Source organism: Molothrus aeneus, chromosome 5 (assembly GCF_037042795.1).
Source record: "Molothrus aeneus isolate 106 chromosome 5, BPBGC_Maene_1.0, whole genome shotgun sequence".
Taxonomy (NCBI): domain Eukaryota; kingdom Metazoa; phylum Chordata; class Aves; order Passeriformes; family Icteridae; genus Molothrus; species Molothrus aeneus.
This window is the reverse complement of record NC_089650.1, coordinates 43227665-43251267: the sequence shown is the minus strand read 5'-3', so window position 1 is coordinate 43251267 and position 23603 is coordinate 43227665. Positions and strand designations below refer to the sequence as shown.

Here is a 23603-nt window from a genome sequence, read left to right as displayed (position 1 = left end):
TATATTATCTGGTACTGATTTATCATAGATTCATCGAACCATAGAATGGCCTGGGTTGGAAGAGTTGTTAAAGATCATCCAGTTCCATGGACAGAGACACCTTCTACTAGAACAGGTTGCTGGCCATCCAGCCTGGCCTTGAACACCTCCAGGGATGGGGCATCCACAATGTCTCTAGGCAACCTCTTCTTTTCTCTCAGCACACTCACACTAAAGAATTTGTTGAAGATATCTAATTTAAATCAACCTTTTTTGTAGTTTAAGGTCATTACTCTTTGTCCTATCACTACATACCCTTGTAAACAGTCCCTCACCAGCTTTCTTCTATGCCCTTTAAGTGCTGGGTGACTGCTCTGAGGTCTCCTCAGAGCCTTCTCTTCTCCAGTCTGAACAACCACAACTCTCTCAGCCTCCCTTTCACAGAACAGGTGCTCCAGCCCTGTGATCAATTTAGTGGCTCTCTTTGAACTCCCTCTAGCCATGTCCATGACCTTTTTATCCTAGGAGTCTACTGCATGACTTTCTGTTGCTTTTTTTTTGTTCCTGAATCGTGTTATTAGTGTAAATAACATGTAAATTTATCCAAAATTACTCTTTTTTTTCACCACTGTGATTTCTTGATTTGTATAAAAATAATTCAGGAAACAGTGGAAGGTTTCAGTCCTTATTAGGCATATTGCATCTGGCTTCATATCAGTGGTCAGATGGCCACCAGTTGTGTGTAAACTAGCAACAGCAGAATTAGGATTTCAGTATTGCATTGCTATTTAAAAGAGCTTTGCTTTAAGCAGAGAAAGGATTCTCTCTTGCAGTTTAAGAAAAAAAAAGGAGTTTTTAACTTTGCATGATAGTTTAAAAAAATAAAATTGAAATATTAATGGTTGCTATAGTTCTTAATATAGTGGATTTCATAATACTTTATGACTTACCCAGTATAAAAGCTACTTTTTCCTGCCTTGGGTGAAAGCATGAGAGATGTCATATTCTAGGTATTTTAAGCACACATTTCTAATGGAGCATCTTTTTATGCTCCACATAGAACACATAGAACATCCTTATCATTTTATCATAAAGATGTTGAATTTTAATTTAGCAAATCTACTGAAACAGTGCTTTATTTATAAAATTTAAAATTGCTTTGGAAAGGTACATAGTGCAATGACTCAGATAAAAGCAAAATATTAGATAAATGGAGAATCCAATTTTTTTTTTCATATACTAGCTTTAGTTTATATCTTAAGGAATGACATCATTAATGCCTTGTCACTGTTTACTAGAAATTAATGATTTTACTAGTGTTTCTGGGACATTCAGAATTTCCATGAAACTGAAGGTTTGTTTAATTCAGTCACACAAAATTTTGTAGGGTTCTTCTTGAAGAAGTGATATGTAAAGGTGTTTAACCACATTTTTGCCTCGACAGCAGATTATGTCCACTTTCATTTTTAATATTCATGCAATGATTTATGCATTCATGTGCTCTGTAATTTGTTGTTAAATTTTCGTGCTTATAAGAGCAAAGCTGTGTTGCCAGTGAGATACAAGCTGGGACAATATGAAAATGGGAGATATGGATTTACACAGAAAATTATAGAGTTTAAAGTCATACATTTTGTTAAGTTGGGGTTTGTTGAGTCTAGAGATGTCAGTCATTTTTACCCTGAGTAATTGGACTTTATAGACTGATTATTACAGTGTATTAAAAGGGATCAAAAATTTAAATGGCCAGGCACAACAAGAAAGCTGTGGATTACATGCCTCTTGCAGCAAAATTAACATTAAATAGAAAGAGAAAAAGTGAAGGTGACTTCTACTTAGTTCTTGGTGTTTGTGAGATATGAAGTGCAATTTAATTCACAGATGGAACAGCATTTCTAAAGTATCCTAAAATTAGTGTCTCCTTGAAGAGATGAATAACACTGTTAAGCACAGTACTCCCTGATGCATGAGCAGTGAGAGATGCCTTGCTGTGCAGCCTAATCTAAGTCTAATCTTTGAAAAAGTTGCAGCTTCTCCAGCTGAGAAACTCTGAGGACCTGCACTGGATCCTCTGAACAGTGCCAGCCTGTCTACAGGCTTTAATGTCTTAGTTCTCAATGCTTTTCAAAAAATGCTACAATTTCTGTAGATATCAAGGTTTGTGATTTATTAGATGGATTTTTTTTTTTAATTTATTTTAGTTTTGGGAAGTGGGATGTGAATTTTAAGGTATGTTATTGACTTAGTATAAAAATAAACTCATGACATTCCTTGATCTTCAGTTGGAAAGGCTACATTATTCTATGAACTTCATAATTTTTTCCAGTTATCTGTAAAAGTCTCAATTGTTGATCTGCTTGATCATTGTTATTTTCATAGAAATAGTGACCTCATTCTTTTTAACCTGCCTTATCCCTCAAAATAATTTTCATGTTGATTTTCCTTTTTACTTTGGGCAAGTCTATGATGGCACCAAGTGACTGCTTGGATGAGTCAATTTTTCTTACTTCAGTCTGCTTCTAAAAAGAATAGTAACTCTTGCAAAATAACATAGGCAGCCAGTGTGGATTCTTCTATAATTCATAGAACAGTATAAAATGCAAGAAAATTATCTCAGAGATACTGCTTTTCAGAGAATATATTAATCAACTACCTGCAGAAACAAAGCTCCAGCACAAATCCTTCAGTATAACTTATTTTTTTCTTTCTTTTTCTTTTTTTCCTATTTCAGACTAAAATTATAAACCTCAAGTTTATTTAAACATGAAAAAATGGGGAAAATTAAAGCTATAATCCCTATTATCTTAATCAAAACTTATATAATATTTATAACCATAAATGACTATAAGCATTGCATGCTAATTAGACAGTTGTAAAACTAGGCTCAATTGTCATCTAGGAACTGGACATTGACTTTATCTAGAATGTAAAAATGAAATAAAAATAGATCATTATTAGCCCCATCTTTTTTGTTAAAACTCAGCTATTTTTATATTGGAACAGTTCTTGATTAATTTTGTATATGATACTTCTTTTACCATCCATGCACATCCAGAGTGCATGGATGGTAAAAGAAGTATCATATACAAAATTAATCTAAAGATTAATTAATCTAATTAATTTTATAAAGTATCTAAAGAAGTAAAGTAAGTATGTAGGCTGGGTACACAGAATCTTCTAAAAGCAGACAAAACACAAATTTTCACTAGCACACCATCTTCTGATATTTTCCAGCAATTATTTCTGCATCTTACGATTGCATCTCTGGCAGTGAGTGCTCAATATATTTTTATTCTTCACTGGCTGCAGATTGCTCAGGCTTCACACAAAAGATTCAATCTGAAGGTACTTTTAGATGAAGTTCTTTCGACTGTGAGTAGTATAGAGTGACTGACTCATTTCAGATGTAGTCCCATAGAAAAAACATGGCATATCTACTGCACTGGAAGTGGAATCTAAAAAAGAAAACCTGGGAATTGAGGTTAAATTGAGTTTTTAAAAAGAAAAAATGTGTGATTAAATGCTAGCCAAGAAATCTTTGGGTTATGCTTTAATTCTAAAATGAATATTTTTAATCTAGTTTGCATCACTGATTTTTAATTATTTTTAAATTTTTTTTTTGGTGCCAGTGTGTTGCCATGGTTAGAACAGAGGCAGTATACAACAATGACTCTGTGATGGCTGAGATGAGGTGATTTCTTCCTCTGAAGCTCAGCAGCTTCCTGAGCAAACCATTTTAAAGCAACAAAACTAGATATAACAAATGTGTTATTTATACAGGTATAGCTACATTTTCCCAGGCTGCCCCAAGGGACTTTGGCTCTACTGTTCTCTCATTCCCTGACTTCCAGAGTTGTCATGTAACATAATGGTATTTAACAAATTTCATTTGGAACCTGATTCCACTCAAGGTCACTAAGATTTCAAACCCTGTAACCTATGCTCAGTAATTGACCTGCACTTATTACTGCTCTCCTTTAGCATTGCAGTATAAAAAGAAGGATTTCTGAGAATTTTCTAGGGAAGGAAAAACCTCACAAATTATTTGTTAAACTGGGAAATGCAGTATCATTGTATGCAGGTTTTGGGCCAGTGAAGGGAGCTTTGCTGTTGTCCTCTCTAAATTTACTACCAAGTAATCTAGAAAGCTAATTTAACATCAGATAATGTCTTGCATTTATTTCAAGGATACCTTTTGAACAGATAGATTTTTATGGGGAACATTACATGATTTTTAAGTCAATATAGAAGCCCAGATTCTTTCAATCTAATCATAAGCCCTGAGCAGAGACACCCAAATTAATAGCACAGTTGCCTAGCTTTCCTCTAAAGCCAAGGGAGAGAAATGGGGAAAACTAACACAACTTACTACTGATCTACATCACAATGTCAAGGTCTTCTCTTTCCACTGGTTGTATACAGAGCTTAGCATGATTTCCATTTTAGGCTACTGATTTAGATGAGAAAATCCAAGTTTGCTGAATATCTCATGGGATTTCAGGAGAATGTTGAGAGAATGTCTAGTAAACAAACAATTCAATCAGTCTTCATTTAACCTCAGTTCTTCGATCTAAATGTTTTCTCAAACTTAATTTTATAACTTTAAATTTATAACTTTAATATGCATTTTAAACTTTTCCAAATAAGGCTAATACCTCAACAATAATCACTGCTTTCCCTGTTTGGGAATCAGAGCACTTCAGCAAAAAGTATTAATTGCCAGCTTGAATCTATCTTTTTCTGATATCTCATTCTAGTACATTCTAGTTAATTTAGGGCTATCAAAACACCTAAGGTATTTCATTTTTTATTCCTCCTGCATGCAATAACCTCTTTTTTGGCCAGAGAGATGTTTGTGTAGGAAATCTCTAAAGAAAACAAGATTGCAACAGGTATTCCAAATGCAGAGGAATTAGTTGAGATCATTCTCTGGTGATGACTAGGGAACTTTTCTTATGTAAAGTATCCTTGAATTAGGAAAAATTGCAGCAGTGTAAGCCAAGGATGATAGGGCTAAAAATCTTTGAATCTATAACTTCACCCAGTCAAAGAACCCTGAATAAGGGTCTGAATATAATTCCTTTTGTGGGTATTTGTCCATATGCTTCAGTAGACATTGGAACATACCAGTGAGGTTAAATGCAATGTCTAAATGCAAATCAAATGCAATTATATCTCTTAAATCTAATCAGCTCTGTGTCAGAGACAGAGAATTTTACAGTAGTCTGCACTATATTCTAATAGCTGTCTGAGTATAATACCTGTGAGGCAATTCACTGCTCCCTGTTTGCATCTTGTCTTCATAAATGGACAGGAGATTGAGAAATTTTGGAGGGAGCAAGCATTCCTTCTTGTTTTCATAAGGCTTTGTTCTGTTAGATAAACAAGTTCTCTAAACAAGTTCTTTAGGTCAGTGGCACTTTTTAATGCTGAAAATAATTTTTTTAGTAGCATTCACACTTCTGTAATAGAAAACAAAATATTTGAGGTTTGGTTTGGGGTTTTTTTCCCTTTGAAAACACAGAATTTCTCTAAATATTTTTCTCCTTCCCTCCCCCCCCCCATGAATACAAGCAGGTTTATAAAAGCACTTCAGTAAGTACCATGAAAAAACAGTGTCTCTGTAATAGTGACATTCATAACTCCATATACTTCTTGCATGCTTTCATGTTTTTCAGATAAGTCATGACAAGCTATGGCACTGTTACATATTATGACTGTTGGAAATAATAGTCCTCATCAAAAGCAAAATGTAGTGCAATTGACTAGACTGTCATCTACTTATATCAGAATAATAAGAATACTTTTAAGCCTTGTTGCTCACACTGTTCTATAAATTAATATTTGAAACCTGTAAGATTCAAGAGGTGAAGTTTGACATACGTGTTTTACAATCTTCTATAAATCTGCTGTTGCTTTCTTTCCTTTTTTTTTAATCTCTCATTTTGCAGAGGAAATTAAATAAATCTTAGGGTCAGACTCAGATGTCCTTAAACATGAGCAATAGCCCTGGTTTACAGGAATAGTCCTCTAAATTATGGCAACAAGCTTTCAAATGAGTTACTAATCAGTTTGAAGACAGGTTTCAGGCTCCAGTCAATGTTCAAATTATACCTGAAAATAAGACATTAAGAAATTCACAGTTGACTGTGGCTTTTTATATGCAACATGTACCATTATTTAAAAGGAAAATTAATACAAACATGCATACACACACACATATATACATAATTAGTCCTGGGCAGCTTTGTTTTCTGTAGGAAACACCAACAAACTGAGAACTAATAAAAAAAATTAATAAAAAAAAGCCTTAAACATTACTATCATAATCATGAAATTAAAAAAAAAAATCTAGGTTTTACTTCTACCACTGACCCTGGTTTGTTGAATAAAGATACTCCTATTTTTAATTTGACTTTTAATTTATTTTATTGTCATCTAGCTGGCTTTCTAGGATAGCAAAGAAATAGTTAGCAAAAAGGATTTAGATGTTTTTGTTGGCCAGCACATTTTCAAACACTCTGCACTTCAAGTGGCTTACTTATGAAAAATAAAGGGCACTTCATATTTAAGAATATCTTTTTTAAGACAGTTTTTGTACTGTACTTTGAAGGCTGAGAAGTTTTCAGAATCTTTACAGTAGTCCTTGCCAAACTCTTAAAGTAACAAAAGAAAACAAAAGCTCACACCCAAGCTTTCCCTCTGGGTGCAATGTCATAAGCAAAATGTTGACTCCTAAGTGATAGAATGTGACACACTCCAAATCCAAGAAGGATTTTACACAAAAATGCCATAGCTCATCATGTTAGTGTCTTTGTCAAACAGAAAAATTACATTTTCATGAGCAGTTGGTTACCTTTTCTGTTCAATTTATGCCTCTCTTACATTGTAACAGTGGCATTTGATAGCAGAAAAATTGGAGGACGCAGACTAAGCAATTAATGATTTTCTAGTGTTCAGCAAGATAATGTCAATGACCTAGGTGCCATGAAGTAGGAGGGAAAAGGAAGGAAAAAGTAACTGTGAAATTTTAACTTCATTTTTTTTCAAAAGAATAATAAAATCTTTACTGTTTAGGGATCAACAGGGCTCATGTATCAAGGATAAATTTATGTGACAGGCTGTCATCTGAGCATATTTCTGACATGGCTTTAGGATCCAATCACAAGTTATTTAAAAGCTATCATTTTTAATTACTTACAAATAGTTCTAATGAGCATGTTTCAGAATTTTGCTATTTTAAACACTTTTCAAAAACCTCATTAAATAAGAATTAATTTTGACATATTTCTAAGTAAGAAATCTAAAGTTATAATCATCAAATAGGCTCAACATTGTTTTTGTAGGAGCAATAAATTTTGTTAAAGTAAGATGCAATCTGAATTAATAAAGGTTCTGACATCTTTTTCTTAATAGCTTCATGTCTATGGTTCTCAAGAAATGGAGTATTTTTCATATGTTTTTTCATTATGTAAATGAGTACTAAAAAATGGTAAGTAGAGACTCAACTTTTTGATTGTCACACCTTTGAGAAAGTTGTTGATTTGAAAGAGAATGTCTCAATTTCTGTGTATGTATATTTTGAAGAACAACCTGTCTAGCATTTTCATTAGCTTGAGAGCTTGATTTAGCATTTTCAGAAATGAATATTAGGGATTAAAAAGTGTTAATAGCAGTGCCATGATACATGCTAGCAAAAACTTTAAATAAACATAGAGTTGTAGGGAATGGGTTTTACTTATGTAAAATGTCTTATAACTGCAGCATTTGAGAGCCAAAAAGGTATTGAAATTTTTTTAATAGCTAAACCTGAAAACTGAGGCCAGCTCTAATATTACCTCTGTGAATATACTGCTTTTATTATTTTCTGTTTCTGCTATGTTTTCTGAATGGCAGCTATAGCATACAAAAAATTTATTGTACAAATTTCATGTTTATTTTACCTTTCTTTAGAGGAGAATCTCAAGTTCTCTTTAAAAAGACTAACTCTTTATAGTTTAAAAGATGACCATAACAATTTGTTTTCGTTGCAATCAGACAGGTGATTCTAGATGAGGTTTAAAAAACAAGAGAGATAGGCTATGCCCCATTAATCTCAATTAAGGCCTAATCTAAGGTGATGTTCTGTGGTCAGAGAATTAAGTATTTGTTCAGATGCCATGGGATTTAGCATTTCTGTAGAAGAATTTACCTTTTGGCTGAACTTGGAAATTAATTTGTCTTAGAAATTGTTTCTTTATTCTGTGTCATCCACATTCTGCTTGTGAGAGCACTCCTCATAAAACAGCATTTAGAGATTTCTGGTGGATTCCCTTGCTATTGAGTGAGGCAGGAGAGAGTCTGGGTACTGGAGCTGGGTCCTGCTCTGCCCAGCAGTGGATGGAGGTTGCTGGTTTCTCGTGCCTGGGGAATGCTGCCAGCCAGCAACAGGAGGCCTTGCAGATAAATAATTGAGCCAAACTGGCAAACACATGGGAAAGATAACAAGCCTGCCAGAATGACACCGTAGGAGAGGTCACTCAGGAGTTGTGGCCAGACTTAAGAGGGAGGAAAATATCAGGATTCTATCCAGATACCATCTGTACATAAAAATTCCCTTACATAAATGTGTACTAAAGGGCTTTGGACTATCTGGGGATTAATTTCAGCTGAGTTCTTGCAGAGACTATGAAGAAAAATGATATAAGGTAGTGTTTTGAGATTGAAGAGAAAGCTGCCTTGCTGCAGAACACGGCAGGTGCTGCACTGGACTCTGCTGTTGCCATGGATGCTCAAGGTTAATATTGTTCAGTATAAGTTTGAAGCTCTTGATTTCTTATTTAATGTGTTAGTATTAACTGGGAATGTTTTCCAGTTGCAGCTAATACTGATTTTATATAATTTCTGATGTTTGGGAAGGAAGTATTCTAATTTCAGGATGTAGGTTGTTCAGGTATCTCTAAACTCCTACTAAAAGGCTCCAGATGCTATTTACATATTCCTTTTTTTTTTTTTTTTTTTTTAATCCAGCTCTCTTAAGAATCTGGCCCTGCATTTGTCCACATTTGATATGAACTACACTTTACCTTATTATTACCTACTAATTTTCATCTTCTTACTTTCTGCATTTAGAGAATCATGACTTTGACCAATGTATTTCACGCATGCTTAGAATCACATCCTCCAGTCTACAAGCACACAGTGTGGCTGACTCCAGTTTAAGACTGATTCTCTCTTCAAATGTGCTAGTGGTGCATACCACCAGGCTCCTGATGTCAAGGCAGCTTCTGATTCACTTCTGCCTTTGTGTGACTCCAGACAGCATGGAAACTTAGGTCACTGGAAGAAAGTTTGAGTAAAGCAAACATGGGAGCCTTTTTTTTTTGTTTTTTATAGGTTTGGTGGTTTGCCTGTTCAAGAAAAACATGCATTAGATTAATTGAACAAGAAAATACACAAAATGTTTTGGAAAATGAGAATGTAGAGTCCTTACCAAGCTCAGAGTGGTTGCTTAAGCTGTGCAGTCATGGGAGAACAAAGATGCTGAGGGGAGGTTGCCAGAATCCATAGCAAAGCAATTGTAATAGCCATCTTCCCATCGCCTTAGCCCAGAGCTGATGGAAATTTAGTACTCTAGCAGGCGAGAAGATGAACTATTAATAATGATCTCATTAAAATATGGAGCATTTTTTAATCTGCTTTGAATGCTAAGATCCTGAAGCAGAAAAAACAGCTCAGTAAACATACAGGAATATATTTTCTCTGCAGCAGACTGATGAAAATGTATCAGATTGTGCTGTCTGCAATTTCACTGCTGCTGTCTCCTCAGCTAATTTGAGAGACTTGGATCTTCAGGCATTATAGCAATGGTGATGGCTACACAGTCTATTGCTGACAAAAATGTGATTTTTGTACCCCAAAACACTGAGATACAAAATAAGCATTGGATTTATAGCATGTTTTGTATGTGATTTTTTTATAAAGGTAAGCACTTAAAAGGAATTTTAATCACATTGATTTTCTTACTGGAAGTGAAAGAGCTCCATGTAAAAAATTAGTTTTAATGGTGTTGAGTTTTAACATGTATATGAACTTTGGAATCCTAAATGTAATAATCCTTTTTCTGTACTGATGACCTGGCAGTATATCTTGCTAAAATAGCTTAATAGCTACATATAATCAGAAAAATGGAGTCATTTAAAGAGTTAATAAATCTAGATCATCAGGTCCCTGGAAGTTTATTCATTTTATTTTATTTTACTTAATTTTAATAATGTGCTCAAGTGTATTATTTGAATACTTAAAGTTCAGCACATGCTTTGCTGAACTATGGCTTGATTATGACTATGAGAGAATTTTTTATTACGTATGCAGAGAACTGAATTCATTAGTCTTCAGTACTTTCTTGCTTATCATGTAGAGCTTAGGAAAACTTTTAGTTTCTTCTTGCGAAAAATGTAAATCTTGATAGTAAAGCTGTGGATCAAACCTTCTCCATTGGGTTTGTGTGGCCAGGTTTTGCTGTGACTGGGGGGCAGAGACAGGGCTCTGGCTTCTGTGGGAAGCTGTGTGTGCTAGAAGCTTTCCCTATGTCCAACAGAGCCAGCGCCTCTCCAACATGGACCCGTCTCACACTGGAGAAGTTCATGGAGGATTGTCTACCATGGGAGGGACTGCACACTGGAGTAAGAGTGTGAACAGTTTTCCCCTTGAGCAGGAAGGAGCAGCAGAGACAATGTGTGATAAACTGACCATGGCCCCATTCCCAGTCCTGTGTGTGCTGCTGGGGCGGGAGAGGGAGAATTTGGGAGTGAAGTTGAACCAGGGAAAAAAGGAGGGGTGGGGAAAAGGCATTTTTAAGTTTTGCTTTGATTTCTCAATTCCCTGCCCTGATTTGATTGGAAATAAGTTAAATTAATTTCCTCAAGTCAAGTCTGTTTTGGTCATGGTGGTAACTGGTGAGTGTTATCTCCTTGTCCTTATTCTCAGCCACGAGTCTCTTGTTACATTAGGCCAATTAACTGAACCTCAAATATAATGGTCAAGAAACTCATATGTGGGCTTCTCCCATTCTTCTCTGTTTTCCTGATGTTCCCATAACTAAAGGGAGCTGACTGCTGGTCCCCTGCCCCTCCTGTTGTTGAGTCTGCTGGGGCTGTTGGTGCACAAGCCATGCCTGGGGACTTGATCCATCACGTCACTGCTCTATGAAACTGGCTTCTCCATAAGGACTATTGTTCCCTCACTGAGGGACTTTTCTGTGGAGAACTAAACAGTCATCTCACATCTAAGATCTGTAATTCTTGTAGACTCAGGATGCTGAGAAACAGTATTTGATAACTGTTATATCTTGATAAGGATATGTATCTTATATTTCTGCTATATTTTTGTGAAACTTCTTTTTCTCTGCAAAACCTCTAATGCCGTTATCCTAAGCTAATCAGAAGTAAAGTAAAGAAAAAAAAATTTTTGAAGAGGATTACTTAGGTAGGCTGGAGAAAATATATTCATAAGTATATAGTGTCAATTATTTAATCATAAATTCCATTATGAAGTGAAAGGATAGCTATATGATTGATATTATACAAAGAAGCCTTCTCTTTTGACAGATGTCACAGTATTATATAAACACAGAATGCTAAATAATAGTAAGATTGAATTAGAAAAATATTAATGTTTTTGAGGTTTTTTTCCAAGTCAAGTAAAGACTGGGTTTAGTAAATTTAATCTTCTTCTCCATAGTTTTAGCAAAAATACAGAATAAATCAGATAAAGAAAAGAGAGAAAGTATTTAGTATTCTTAAATTCATAGCTATTATTATAGCTTTAAGGAAGAGAAAAATATTTATATATATTTGAAGTATGTCTGTGGGTTTTTTCCCAGGAAATCAACTTGGGGAGATTACGTATACAGAACTCTCTTGATGAAATTTACCAATTTAGATGAGCTCTAGCTGTCCTCACACAAAGAGGTCTATTAAAAAGTCTTTTATATTTTTAATAACTTATCATGCAGCTATTTAATGACATTTTGATATCCTAACTGCTCATTGAATATTTACTCCCTGTTGCTTTTCATGGCTCGTGTTACCAACAGCATGTTTTGTGTAAGTCAAACTGTTTATGTCGCCATTTTGAAAGAAAATATCGGCAAGTCTCACAGTAGGACATTTTGAAATATTTAGTTAAGTGCAATAGTCTATTGAACAGTTGTTTTTTTAAGGTAAAAGAAAATAAAAATGATTTTATGAAGAGTATTGCAACAAATTAATTTGTATCAGACTAAATCTAAAAGATGTAATAAAAACCACAGAAACTCTGAGCCAGCTGACAGATGTGTTTGCTGTACATACAAGATATTGTTGCTGAAAATCTCTGACAAATTTAGCTTCAGAAAAGGCTTGCTTTGTCCAGTAACAGCTGTAATATCATCAGGTCTTATACCATTTTGTTTTAATTAAGAGGTAATTTTTCAGTGATTTCCTTAAATTAACTTTCCTGGCTACTTCTGGCCTTTCTTTTTTTTCTTTCTTCCCTCAGCATTTGATAATTACTGTAACACATCTGCCAAGGAAAATTTAAAGCTATGAACTTTCCCAAAGACTCACAATTCTGTCCCATCATGGCAATGGTCTGTTCAGGCTAGAGCTATTCCTACAGACAGAAAAGACATCAGTGGGTTGAGATGTTCTCCACGGCATTCTTTAATTTTGGTACTTCTCTAAGTTCAGAAATTGCCCTGATTTTTGACCCATGAGATCAGGTACTTTTCTGAGCTTTTAGAAAATATATGAAGAATAGAAATTAGCTGCAACTAGCATGTGGGGGGTTTTCACATCACTTGTCTTGAAGAAGTATTTGAGTGTATCTAGAGATTAAAGCCTACTGCTTTCTTCTACAGTAGGACTCCTTCCCTTCTTTTTAGTTCTCCTGAATGAGTCTGAAATGTCATCTCTCCCAGCTTGCAGGCATATGATCCCTGGCACAGATGTGCATTTCCACAGATATTTGATGGAATTTCACCTGTCACCTTAGCTTGTTTGCTCAGCTTTGAATACTAGCCTCTCATCATTAGGGCCTGATTCATCTGTGAGTGTGCAGTTGCTGCAGAGCAGGATCGCACCAGGGCTCTCACCCGTATTGCACAGAGCACTGTGGTAAATCTCCGTGGCCAGAGCAGTGCCAGGATGCAGAATTTGGTTCTCCTGAAAGCACAGAGGACTGCAGAGGAGGGGCCATAGAGCAGAGGGCATGGTCCTCTGCTTGAAGGCCAGCCTGTGGGGATGAGTTGTGTCTGTGGAGGAGCAGCATAGTGAGAGTTGAGCTCCTGGGTAGTGTGTGAGCTCTTGGGGCCACTCGGTCCCTCCTGTGCTTGAATGCCTTGCACTGTGCCACTGTGTTTGCCAAAGCTTCAGGCTAAAACTGAATTAATGACATGCAATGACAGCAAACTGGAAATCAACTCAATTTGTAATGTACAGCAGTTGTAAGTTGTAATGTATCAGTGTTGTAAGCTGAAAAATATCACTAAGCCTGACATTGTTCTGAATGGTGACACTGTTACAATACGTTCCTGAGCAGGAATTCACATTGAGGCCTTTTATGTATTACTAAATAATTAATATGCAGAGATTTTGGAATTAGCTAATACTTTCTAGGTGAAGATAATAAATGTATTTTAGTAATTCTTTTCTTCCTGCCACTTGATTTATCAATTCTTAAAATATTGAATTGCAAATGTATTATGGCTTTTTTATGTGTGTCTCTTTCATGAGAGCTGCTAGTACATTTTGTTTTTCTGTTGAGTTACATGACTTAGTGACAATCCTATTTAGTCAGGAAATTGTGCATCATCCAGTGAAATATTAAAAGGTTTTAACTATTAAATGATTTTTATGTATATGCAGCATGCAAAGCACATCATACTGTGCACTAAGCAAATTCCTTTACCAGTTTTATTACTAGAAATCTAAAATAAATAATGGATTGGTTTATAAATCCTTTTGTAGTTCTATTTATCATAATGGCTCTGTTAATCATAAACAAGAAAGAGTATTTGCTAAGACTGCTATGCTTACTGAAGAAAAAAGCAGTGCTGTGTTATATGCTAACCTCTATTTTAAAAAATATGTCTTTAGAGAACAGAAAACACAGAAAAATTTGTGAAGGAGTGAAGTTATTTAGTTATAGTGGCCTTTTCAATAATATATCCATGACAATTCTAATAAAAGGCATTGAAATGGAATTTAGTTCATGGAATTCTTGTACTAAGCCTGTTACTGTGTTTAATGTAGGCAATGGCATTGACAGTTGATTTCTTCAAGCGATGGATAAGTGATGCACTAATTTATCCTGAATTCCTTTAAATCTGCACTACTTTGAATTTCAGTTATGGTTCAATGCTAGCTAGTGTTTTTTCTGCACATTTAACTGTAAAGAAATCTCATATGTGAAATACGTTCTGTTTTCAGTGACCTTTTCTTTCCTTTTCCTCTTTTGTAACTTTATGTTTATATAAGCGTGTAGATATGATAGAAAAATGAGAGTACAATCCAGTTATTTTGATATTTAGTACATTTTTTCAATTCAATCAATAACCTGAGTTATCATTACAATGCAGTGCTCACCTCTTCTTTGTGAATAGCTTAAATTGCAAAACTGTGTTGGATGGGTGCAATCACAATTGCTATAGCAATGTCACACAGCTATTCCATGCTAAAATTTTATTTATTATGGGAATTTTATTAATTCTGGGAAGGGAATCAACCATAGCAATTGAAATACATCTCTCTCTTGTACATTATTTTTGTGTTTTTTTCTGTGCATATATGTGATATGTGTCTCATTTTTAACTGTAGATTTTCACTATTTAAGATTTTCTTAAAATAAAATAGTTGTCATTTCTATTTTTTCATATTTTAAAAATATATTTTCTATCTAAATGAACACTTATAAATTTGATAACTAATACAGACCTTGACTGATTATATACTAGCTCTGTGAAAGAAAACACATATGGGATGTTTTATCTATATCTGGAGCTGCTGTTTCAGCTATCAAACTAATGGAACTGTAATGGAACACTTAGTAACAAAATTAATGGGCTGCATTCTTTTCTTTGTCACTAGATCTGTGTGGCTCCATTAGGTCTGATTTCTCCAGTTACTGGAAGAAAGAACAATGAATATGCTGGCACTATGCTATGTATTAGAAAGGAATCTATCACTTTCTGTATTCATGAGCTAATTGGCACTTTGGTATCTCAAACTTTGGTGAGCTGATAGAAGATAAAGAACATCTATTCTGGTATCGGTTTATTTACAAAATAATTTATTGATTCTAATATTTGTGTTTTACTTGGATTCATAAAAGAAGGAGGTGAAGGATATTTGTTTCTTCTGTCACTGTTCATTATCGCAGATATTTCTACTAGAGAAAGTGGTTTCTCTGGGATTTTACTGTAATCCACAGGATTTTATTTTTATTGTGCTCTTTTCCTACTACTGCACTTGATAGTACTTGTTTCAAGGTTCAACCATGTACAAAAGATGAAAAGTAATAGCAATCATGTTTTCTTTCTATTAAAGTATGGATTTTTTTGAGAGATTAATTTACTGGGACAATTCTCTGTGAGACCATTTTACAGCTACCATCTAATATCAAAACCCAATGCCACAACCTTTCTTAAAGACGTGCAATCTAATTTGACACAGATAGCTGTTCCAGACTTCATATTTTTCTTAGGGTTATAGCTGAAATGCTGGGTAGTTGCATAGGTGTTTGTATCATAAGGATTTCTTTGGATTTTGGGGGCTGAAATATTTTTGAACTTCTTCTCACCTTTTTCATTAGCCTGGTCCCTTTCCACAGTTTTCAACATTGATGCAAATTTGCCAGTCTTTAAGGATACCAGTATCATCAAACTACAGCTGATTGGCTGATGGAATATGGGTAGTGGGGCAATGAACTCGTAGATCTGGAAAAATGTATTGAAACTCTATGCCTGCTGTAATGGGGCCATCTCTAAATCACTCAGGGTTTTGCCATATTAGAGGAATTTTCACCTTATGTGTATTGGCACATTTCAGAGCCTCTCTCTGAACTGGCAAGTATCCAGCCAGCAAAATATTGTCTGAATAGACCTCTGCTGCTCTAGAATTACTCCTAACCACCCCCAATGAGTTTGTGACATGAAACAGAAAATTTGAGAAGAAAATTTTGTATATAGCTATGTTCCATATTGTCATGGGAAAGTCTGTTATAAAGCTTCTTAGCTAACCTGCATGTGAAGGAAAAATATGAGGCTATATTGCATCAGAGAACAGAAAACACAATTTGAAGCACTGTGATTCTTTCTACTGCTTTATCTTTGTTTGATTTGAGAAAATGTTAGGTTTTTTGTCTTTGAATGTTTATAATTGGACATAACATTTGAGGGGCCTGTGCAATATTGTTAGAATATAAAAGACTAAAGCAAAAGTGACTACATAACCAGAGGTGGCCTTTTAAATTGTAGTTTTGTCACTGTTGATGAAATTTCTCAAGTACCTAGGTAGTGTGGCACTTGTAGTTTAGTTCTATTTCTAGTTTGTTGGGTAGCTATTACTGTTCTCATTCATGGTATTTTAGGGGATTTGCACAATTTAGAGAGATTTGCACATTTATTAATGAGACTGGAAGACAGGAGTGTTGACTGTTTGCTAGGCTGAAATATGATGAAACAAGATCATCTTTCTTCTTCAGAAGTGTATTCATACCCAAGTTATTTTCCAAGAACACCCTCAGAGAGGATTTTTGTGCGGACTCAATGTTAAATGCTGTGCTTTATTATTTTCTTCATATTACCTTTGCTTATTCTGTGACTGATCTAGATATTCCAAGATTTCTAATTTTGCACTTTTTAATGTGATTATTGCATCATCTGTTACAAAATGTGTTTTGTGTGTGTTTAATGTTTTTATTGAAATAATTAAAATTTCAGTCACAATTCCCCTAAGTCAAAATACATTGTGGGGAAATCATGAAACAGTCCATCTAAATTTCTAATTTTGATTATTTTGGAGGTTTTTTAATGAAAGAAATAATGAAACATGTTTATAAACATTTCATAAAAATCACCATTTTGGTTTCAGAAAAGCATGAAAAGAAATACCAAGTGAAGAAAGATAGCTTTTCTTTAATGTGCAGCACTTAATGAGAATTTATGTAGCCTTAGAAAAAAAAAATTAATATTAACATAATGTTACAGTCAAAACTTTGTTGTGAGCAAACCAGGAAAATTCCATGATAGGAGAAGCCACTGAGTCACAGCTGCAATAAAATCACACTTTATAGCATTTAACTCTAATTAATAGAGTTCATTCAGAGAATGATAGTACCCTTTGCACTACAAATTATCAAATTAATACAAAAGTCTCATCAAAACAGTTTAAAAATATCACACAACCACTTTCAAGTGTCTATCTTTATCTCAGTGGTTATGCTGCTCCTTTGGGTCCCAAGGTTGGCAGTATCCATCCTCCTCAAAAAGACATGAAAATGGTGCTTTCATGAGTTGCTGGCACCCTGAATTCTTCACTAGCAGAATTGTGATGTCAGTGATTTCATCTTTCTCAATTTCCACTAATTTAGCACTTTTTAAAACTTTTTTCCCTTATACTTTATTGCTTTTCAATTTGTGTCTCTATTTATTGTATATTTTATTTTGTGCTAGTATATTCCTTGTTATTCTCCACTGTTTTTTCTCTTTGTGCACCTTTAAACCTTTCTGACAGTCAGTTGTTTGTTTTAATGACCATTGCTAGGTTTTTTCAGACTGTTTAATTATCCTATGCCTACGGTCCTGTATACCTCATTATTATTTGCAAATCACAAATATCTCATCCTATACAGAATATTCACTTTTTAATGCACATCCAAAAACTCTGATTATACCACAAAGCTATGCAAATATAAGCAAATATAAGTGGTATAAGCAAAACTGTAACAAATTAGTCAATAGTCACCTGATGATTAGAAAATTTGTTGCATCTAAATAAGCTGAATCAAAACTCCAGGCAGGAGAGGTAAGACAAATCCTGAGAAATTGATCCTGAGGCCTTGCAGAGCCAATACAAGGTCTATAGCTTGTTACTGGCAGTGGCAATACTGAATTGCAGGGCTATGACACAGCTGTAGTCACATCCTTGCATTTTTGTTTTGTCTCTTTGTCTTATTACATGTCTAGAATTGTTCAAAATGCATGTGAATGTGACACGTGGGGATATGGCTTAGTGGTGAATTGTGAGTTAATGGCTGGAGTAAATGGTCTTAGAGGTCTTTGTCAGTCTAAGCGGTCTTTAGTTCTATGATTCTATGGTTATTACTTCCAAATAGAAAACTGAAAAGTTAGTAAGTCTAATTTTTTCAAAAGTTTTAAAAATTTGGATTTTTTGATTCTGCAGTGCTGTTTCTCAGGGTATATTTAGTGGTGTTCTTCATTGTTTCAGAATTGTTACAGAACTTGAAATCTTGGCTGTTTAAGCTGCATAAAATTAAGAAGGCTTAAGTAAAAAAGAAGCAAGGGAAAATCTGTGGGGAATGTTCCTAAACCAAAGTGAACTCATGACTAGGAGCTACAGTACCTGAATTTAGCTGTTTGGGTAGATTTTACATTCTCTGGGGAAGTTGAGAATACCCTTGTTAGGTGTGGTGGTTTCACACTGGTCAGCAGCCCAGCTCCATACAACTGTTTGTCCACTCCCCCACCAGCAGAATCTGGGAGAGACTTGGAAGGGTAGAAGACAGAAAAGTTATGGATTGAGATAAAGACAGTTTAATAGTACAAGCAAAAGCCATGCACACGAGTATTAATTAGGAAATGCACACAAGGAATTAATTCACTGCTTCCCTCCGCCATCTCAGGGAGAGCAGGGCGCCATCACATGCAATGGTGACTCGGAAACTCAAACATCATCATTCCAAACCTTCCCTTCTTCCTACTTTTCCCAACTTGACCCACTGAGCATGATGTCGCATGGTCTGGAATATACCTTTGTTCAGTAGGGGGGAGCCTGTCCTGGCTGCATCTCTTTCCAACATCTCAGGCATCCCAGTCTCCTTGCCAGTAGCAGTGGCTGCGCGAAAAACAGAAAAGGCCTTGAGTCTCTGCAAACACTGCTCAGCAGTAGCAAAAACATCTCTATTTTATCAATCCTGTGTTCAGCACAAGTCCAAAACACAGTCTAGTACCAGCCAAGGTGAAGAGAATTAACTCTCTCCCAGCCAAAACCAGCACATAGGATCACACCATTATCTGGACTTTCCTCTTCTTGAGATCCAAATGTCATTTCCATAGAAATTTTGATGTGCTCCAGTGTATGCTGCATATATACAGACTCACTACAGTTCAAATACCACTTTTCCCACTTTCATGATGTATTTTAGAACCAGAGCATGTGATATTATTGTAAGACTTCATACTAATAAAGGTGGTTTATCCAAGCCTATTAGGACAAAATGAGCAAGATTATTGTAAGTACCACAGCAGATAGCACTATCAGTCTTAGGCTTATCTTTTCCTTATGCAGTGCCAAAACTAATCAGTTTCCATACAACTAACATACTCACAACAAGCAGACACTGAGGAAATATGCTTTTAGCACAGTAACAGTGTCAAAACAGCATTATTAATTCAAAACTTACTTTGCAGATAAAATTGCTGTGTTAATGAAGTGACTTCTTAGTTGTTCAACTTAATATTCAAAGATTTAAAAATAGTTTAAACAGCTCAGCTTAGGCACAGTAATATTGATTCAATTCAATGTAGTGGCTGTTTTTGCCACAACAAGAACAACAAATAGGTCATAATGTTGACATAGCCCCCAACTATTTAATTGCTGGCATCTCTGTGATGGAAAGGGAGCACATTCCTCAAAGAATTTATGTCTGTAAAGTACTGATTTTTTTTTTATAGTTAAGACAGTGTTTCAAGGGAATAAACTTATTTTCTTATGTAAAGGGAGAAAATACTGTCTATAAGTGAGGTGATTAATTAATAGATTATCTCAGTATTTCACTGTTACAACAGAAAGTGTAGCCTTTTAGTTCACTCTTCTGAGTTCATTCATGTCTAACCTTGATGAGGGCAAATCCATTAGCAAGGGTAGGTTATTCTCTGCGAACAATTCTGTTCTTCCTCAGTGAAATTCATGGCTGCTGTGGTAAGTACAGAATAATAATAGGCAATGGAAAAAGTTATTATGGTTGTTTGCAGAAGTCAAACATCAAGGTGCTTTTAAAGTGAACCTTTAAGTTATTATAAAAGAAATCCTATAGCATCAGTGTATTGTTGTTTAGCAAAGGCTTCCATCACCCAACAATATCTGTTTTTCCTTTTTAACTCTAGTCATGTTGTAAATCATGTTTATAGGAAGAAGACTTCTTTATTAGTTTCAAGGCAGATGATGGTCAGTAGAAATAATCCTCTGGGTAAAATTATTCCCAACCTCAGCTTAAAACATGTTTTGATTCATTTATTATATTCTCAGTCTGTTTTCAGACCTCCTGCTGACATCAGTAACAAGCAATGTACTGAGAAAAACACAGAGCTTTGAAAATGAGATGTTATTTGTGTTTGGAAAGAGTATTCAAACATTTTTTCCTCTGTACTAATGCTGTCACATTTTATATGCAGCTGTGGGATTTGCTGTGGTTTTATATTTTGGCACCAGCCTGTAATGTGTGTGCTATCATGCTGTATGCTCAGGGAAAAAACCCAACATGGTAATATTACATTTGCAGCCCACTTTATGGGCTAATTAAGATACAGGATGTTGTGAATTCCATAAATATCAACCAAACTGCACAAAAGTGTGTCAAGACATTAAAAATGTTGCTCAATGCTATTTAAAAAGAGTTGTCACTTAGCAGCCTGTCCTCTGCTTAAATGTAAGGAAAAGAACTGCTACGGATCTGGGAAAAAAGTGGTCTCTGCAAAGGATCAAGCAAGTGAAATATAATACTAGACTTCAATTCAGTGATCCACTTCAAATTCTTTTAGATATCATGGGTTATTAAGTAACCAAATTATATTCAAGTAATTCAGCACCTGCTTCATCAAGCTACAGAATATGGAATTAGATATATACCACTTCAGCTTCACTGATTTGATTATGTAGTAGAGAGAGACTGGTGAATATATATTAATCCTATGAAATTAAATCAAGAAAATTAGCTGAAGATATTCCTAGGGGCCTATTTGGTGTCTGTTTGCATGAAATGCTGAATTACCTGCTTACTAAAATCACTTTTTTCTTTTTTTTTTTTTAATGAGAAATGGAATGGAACTGAGTTTACATATGAATTTAAGCAGCAAAGTATAAGTTCAAACCACAAATCCATTTAATTCCTGACTCTTAAAACAGCCAATACCAGATCATTGAAATATAAGAATAAAGCACATATACATTTTTTCCCTTGGTGGTTCCTAATATGGAGCATAGAGACTTTGTTTATGTTGAATTACCTGTGCTGGACTTTGCTTCCATCATTATTTTTTAAACCAGTTTTCTATTTTTTTTCTGGTCACTTCTGTATCCTGCATAACATATGCAAGTATGATGTAATGCTGTACATTCTGAAAAGCATTTCCTTTTTATTGGCTTAAATAAAATTCTTTAGGATAATATCATAGATGTTTCCTTGTTTTTATGAGAAATAATGACATAAGTCAAATAAAGCCTGTGCATTTTTTAATCCATGCCATTGCTAATTCTGTAGCCATTATAATCACTGTTGTCTGTTTAGGAGTCTGAATTATTCAATCTTTTCACAGACACAGACATTCCAGTCTTTCTAACCATGATTTTATCCTGTTTAAAACTTCTGTTGGTGCTGGATGTTTACTACATGCTATTTTCTCTACAAGTCTAAACAAATAATTTAAAATGCAGAAGTTTATGTTGCAGGCTTTTCAAATTAACTGAGATTAACTCCATACAAAATGACTTAACTTCAGTGTTAAGTATGGACTGTCTTATCTCAGTCTGAAATTGTGACTGTTCTATTCTTACTTAGACTAGCTATTTTCATACCATACATAAAAAGAATCTTGTTTATAATTTACTTAAGATTTTCTAAGCAATTGTGTTTTCTATACTATGTTATCTCTGATTCATTTATAAGCAATATCAGAATTGAATTTTATTTTGAGTTATTGAAGTAAAATATGAATGAAGTAAAATTACTGGAGTAAACATTAATAAATAATAAAATGCTAAAACATGTTTGCAAAACATATTAATCAGGTTTAAGTAGTTCTAGCACTTCAAAAGTTTTTGATATGTAGAGAAATAAATAGAGATTTCTACAATTCACAGTAATTTTCATTTTTGGTTGAAGATAAAATGGAGTTTTGAAGGAGAGTGATAAATAGTAAACACAACATGTTTAGAAAACCCACTATCCTGGTGTGGTTAGTACACAGGGATCAAATCCAAGACACAGATTCTGTTGAAATTATTCAAAATAGATACTTAAAATTTTTTCTCTGGACCTAGAATAATGAATAACCCAGAAGCTTTATGTGGATTATAGAATGCCTCACCTATTCTGAGCAGCTTTTTTTTCTTGAAAATGAAAAAAAACATTCCTAGTTCTGTATTACAGACAGTACATTTCAGCAAGCTGTTTTGAGTTCCAAAAACTGTTTTATCAAAAAAAGAAAAATAAATTGTTACTAAAGACATTTTCTTCTCCCCTCATTACATGCATGAGAGACTACTCACACTTCTGCTTTGTATTCTCCCACTGCTCTAACAATCATCACATGCTTTGTATTTTTCACATACTGATTTATTTGCATTACCTAACAACACCTCTGGTTTATATTTTGGTTGCAGGTTTCTCTTGGACTTCTCCATGCCCGAGCCACTCATATTCTCTGGCCTCCACAACGCTGGCAGAAGCTACAGCCAATGCTTCCTCCGGAGCGCAAACCACTCCACAGAGAGCAGGAGTGATCTGAACCTTCAGGCTGAACTTTTTCTTTGATGCTGACGTGAAGTTCAACCAGAAAGAGTTCCAGTGGTCATACTATCACCTGTAAGAGCTTTGCCATGTGCTCTGACATCAGTGTCAACAAATACACGTGCCATCTAAATGTTACAATGCCACCAGAAATTCTTTGTGTTTCTTTTGTTTGCTTGTTCTATTGTTTGGTGGGTTTAAAAAATTTCCAACATTAGGGCATCGTATATTAATTCAGTTTGAAATAATTGGTTGTAAAAAGTGAACGTTCATTTTTTTTCTGGAAGCAGTAACATGCTTGGCTTATGTCTGTACCTGTGCTGCTCTGGACAAGAAACTATTAAAACCTTCGATAAACTATTTTGATCTTTTATATCCACCTTGTTTCTTTTGTAACTGCATGGAAATTATTAATATTGATTGCATGTGAAAAAAGAAAAAACCACCCAAAACATATATACTTTGGATTGTCCTATCATTACTAGTAATGAGGAATCAGTACTTCTGTCAGTGAAAAGTTTTTAATGTAGCTTATTTCTATTTTTAAACTGAGTGCATATTACTTATTTCAATTTTCTTTTTCAGGATAAAAATAGTTTGTTTCATATAAATATTCCCTGTTCATCTTTCTGGATTAG

General features: G+C 34.7%; 1 protein-coding gene across 1 annotated transcript in view; it reads left to right on the top strand.

Moving 5' to 3' along the window:
* The window catches only part of IMMP2L (inner mitochondrial membrane peptidase subunit 2), a 403527-nt gene extending 380202 nt beyond the window's left edge, over nucleotides 1–23325 (top strand). Inside the window, exon 6 of the mRNA XM_066550494.1 lies at nucleotides 22839–23325. Within this exon, the coding sequence (XP_066406591.1) occupies nucleotides 22839–22958 (120 nt within the window). The 3' untranslated portion in view covers nucleotides 22959–23325. The remainder of the gene's footprint in view (nucleotides 1–22838) is intronic.
* Nucleotides 23326–23603: the final 278 nt, after the last annotated feature.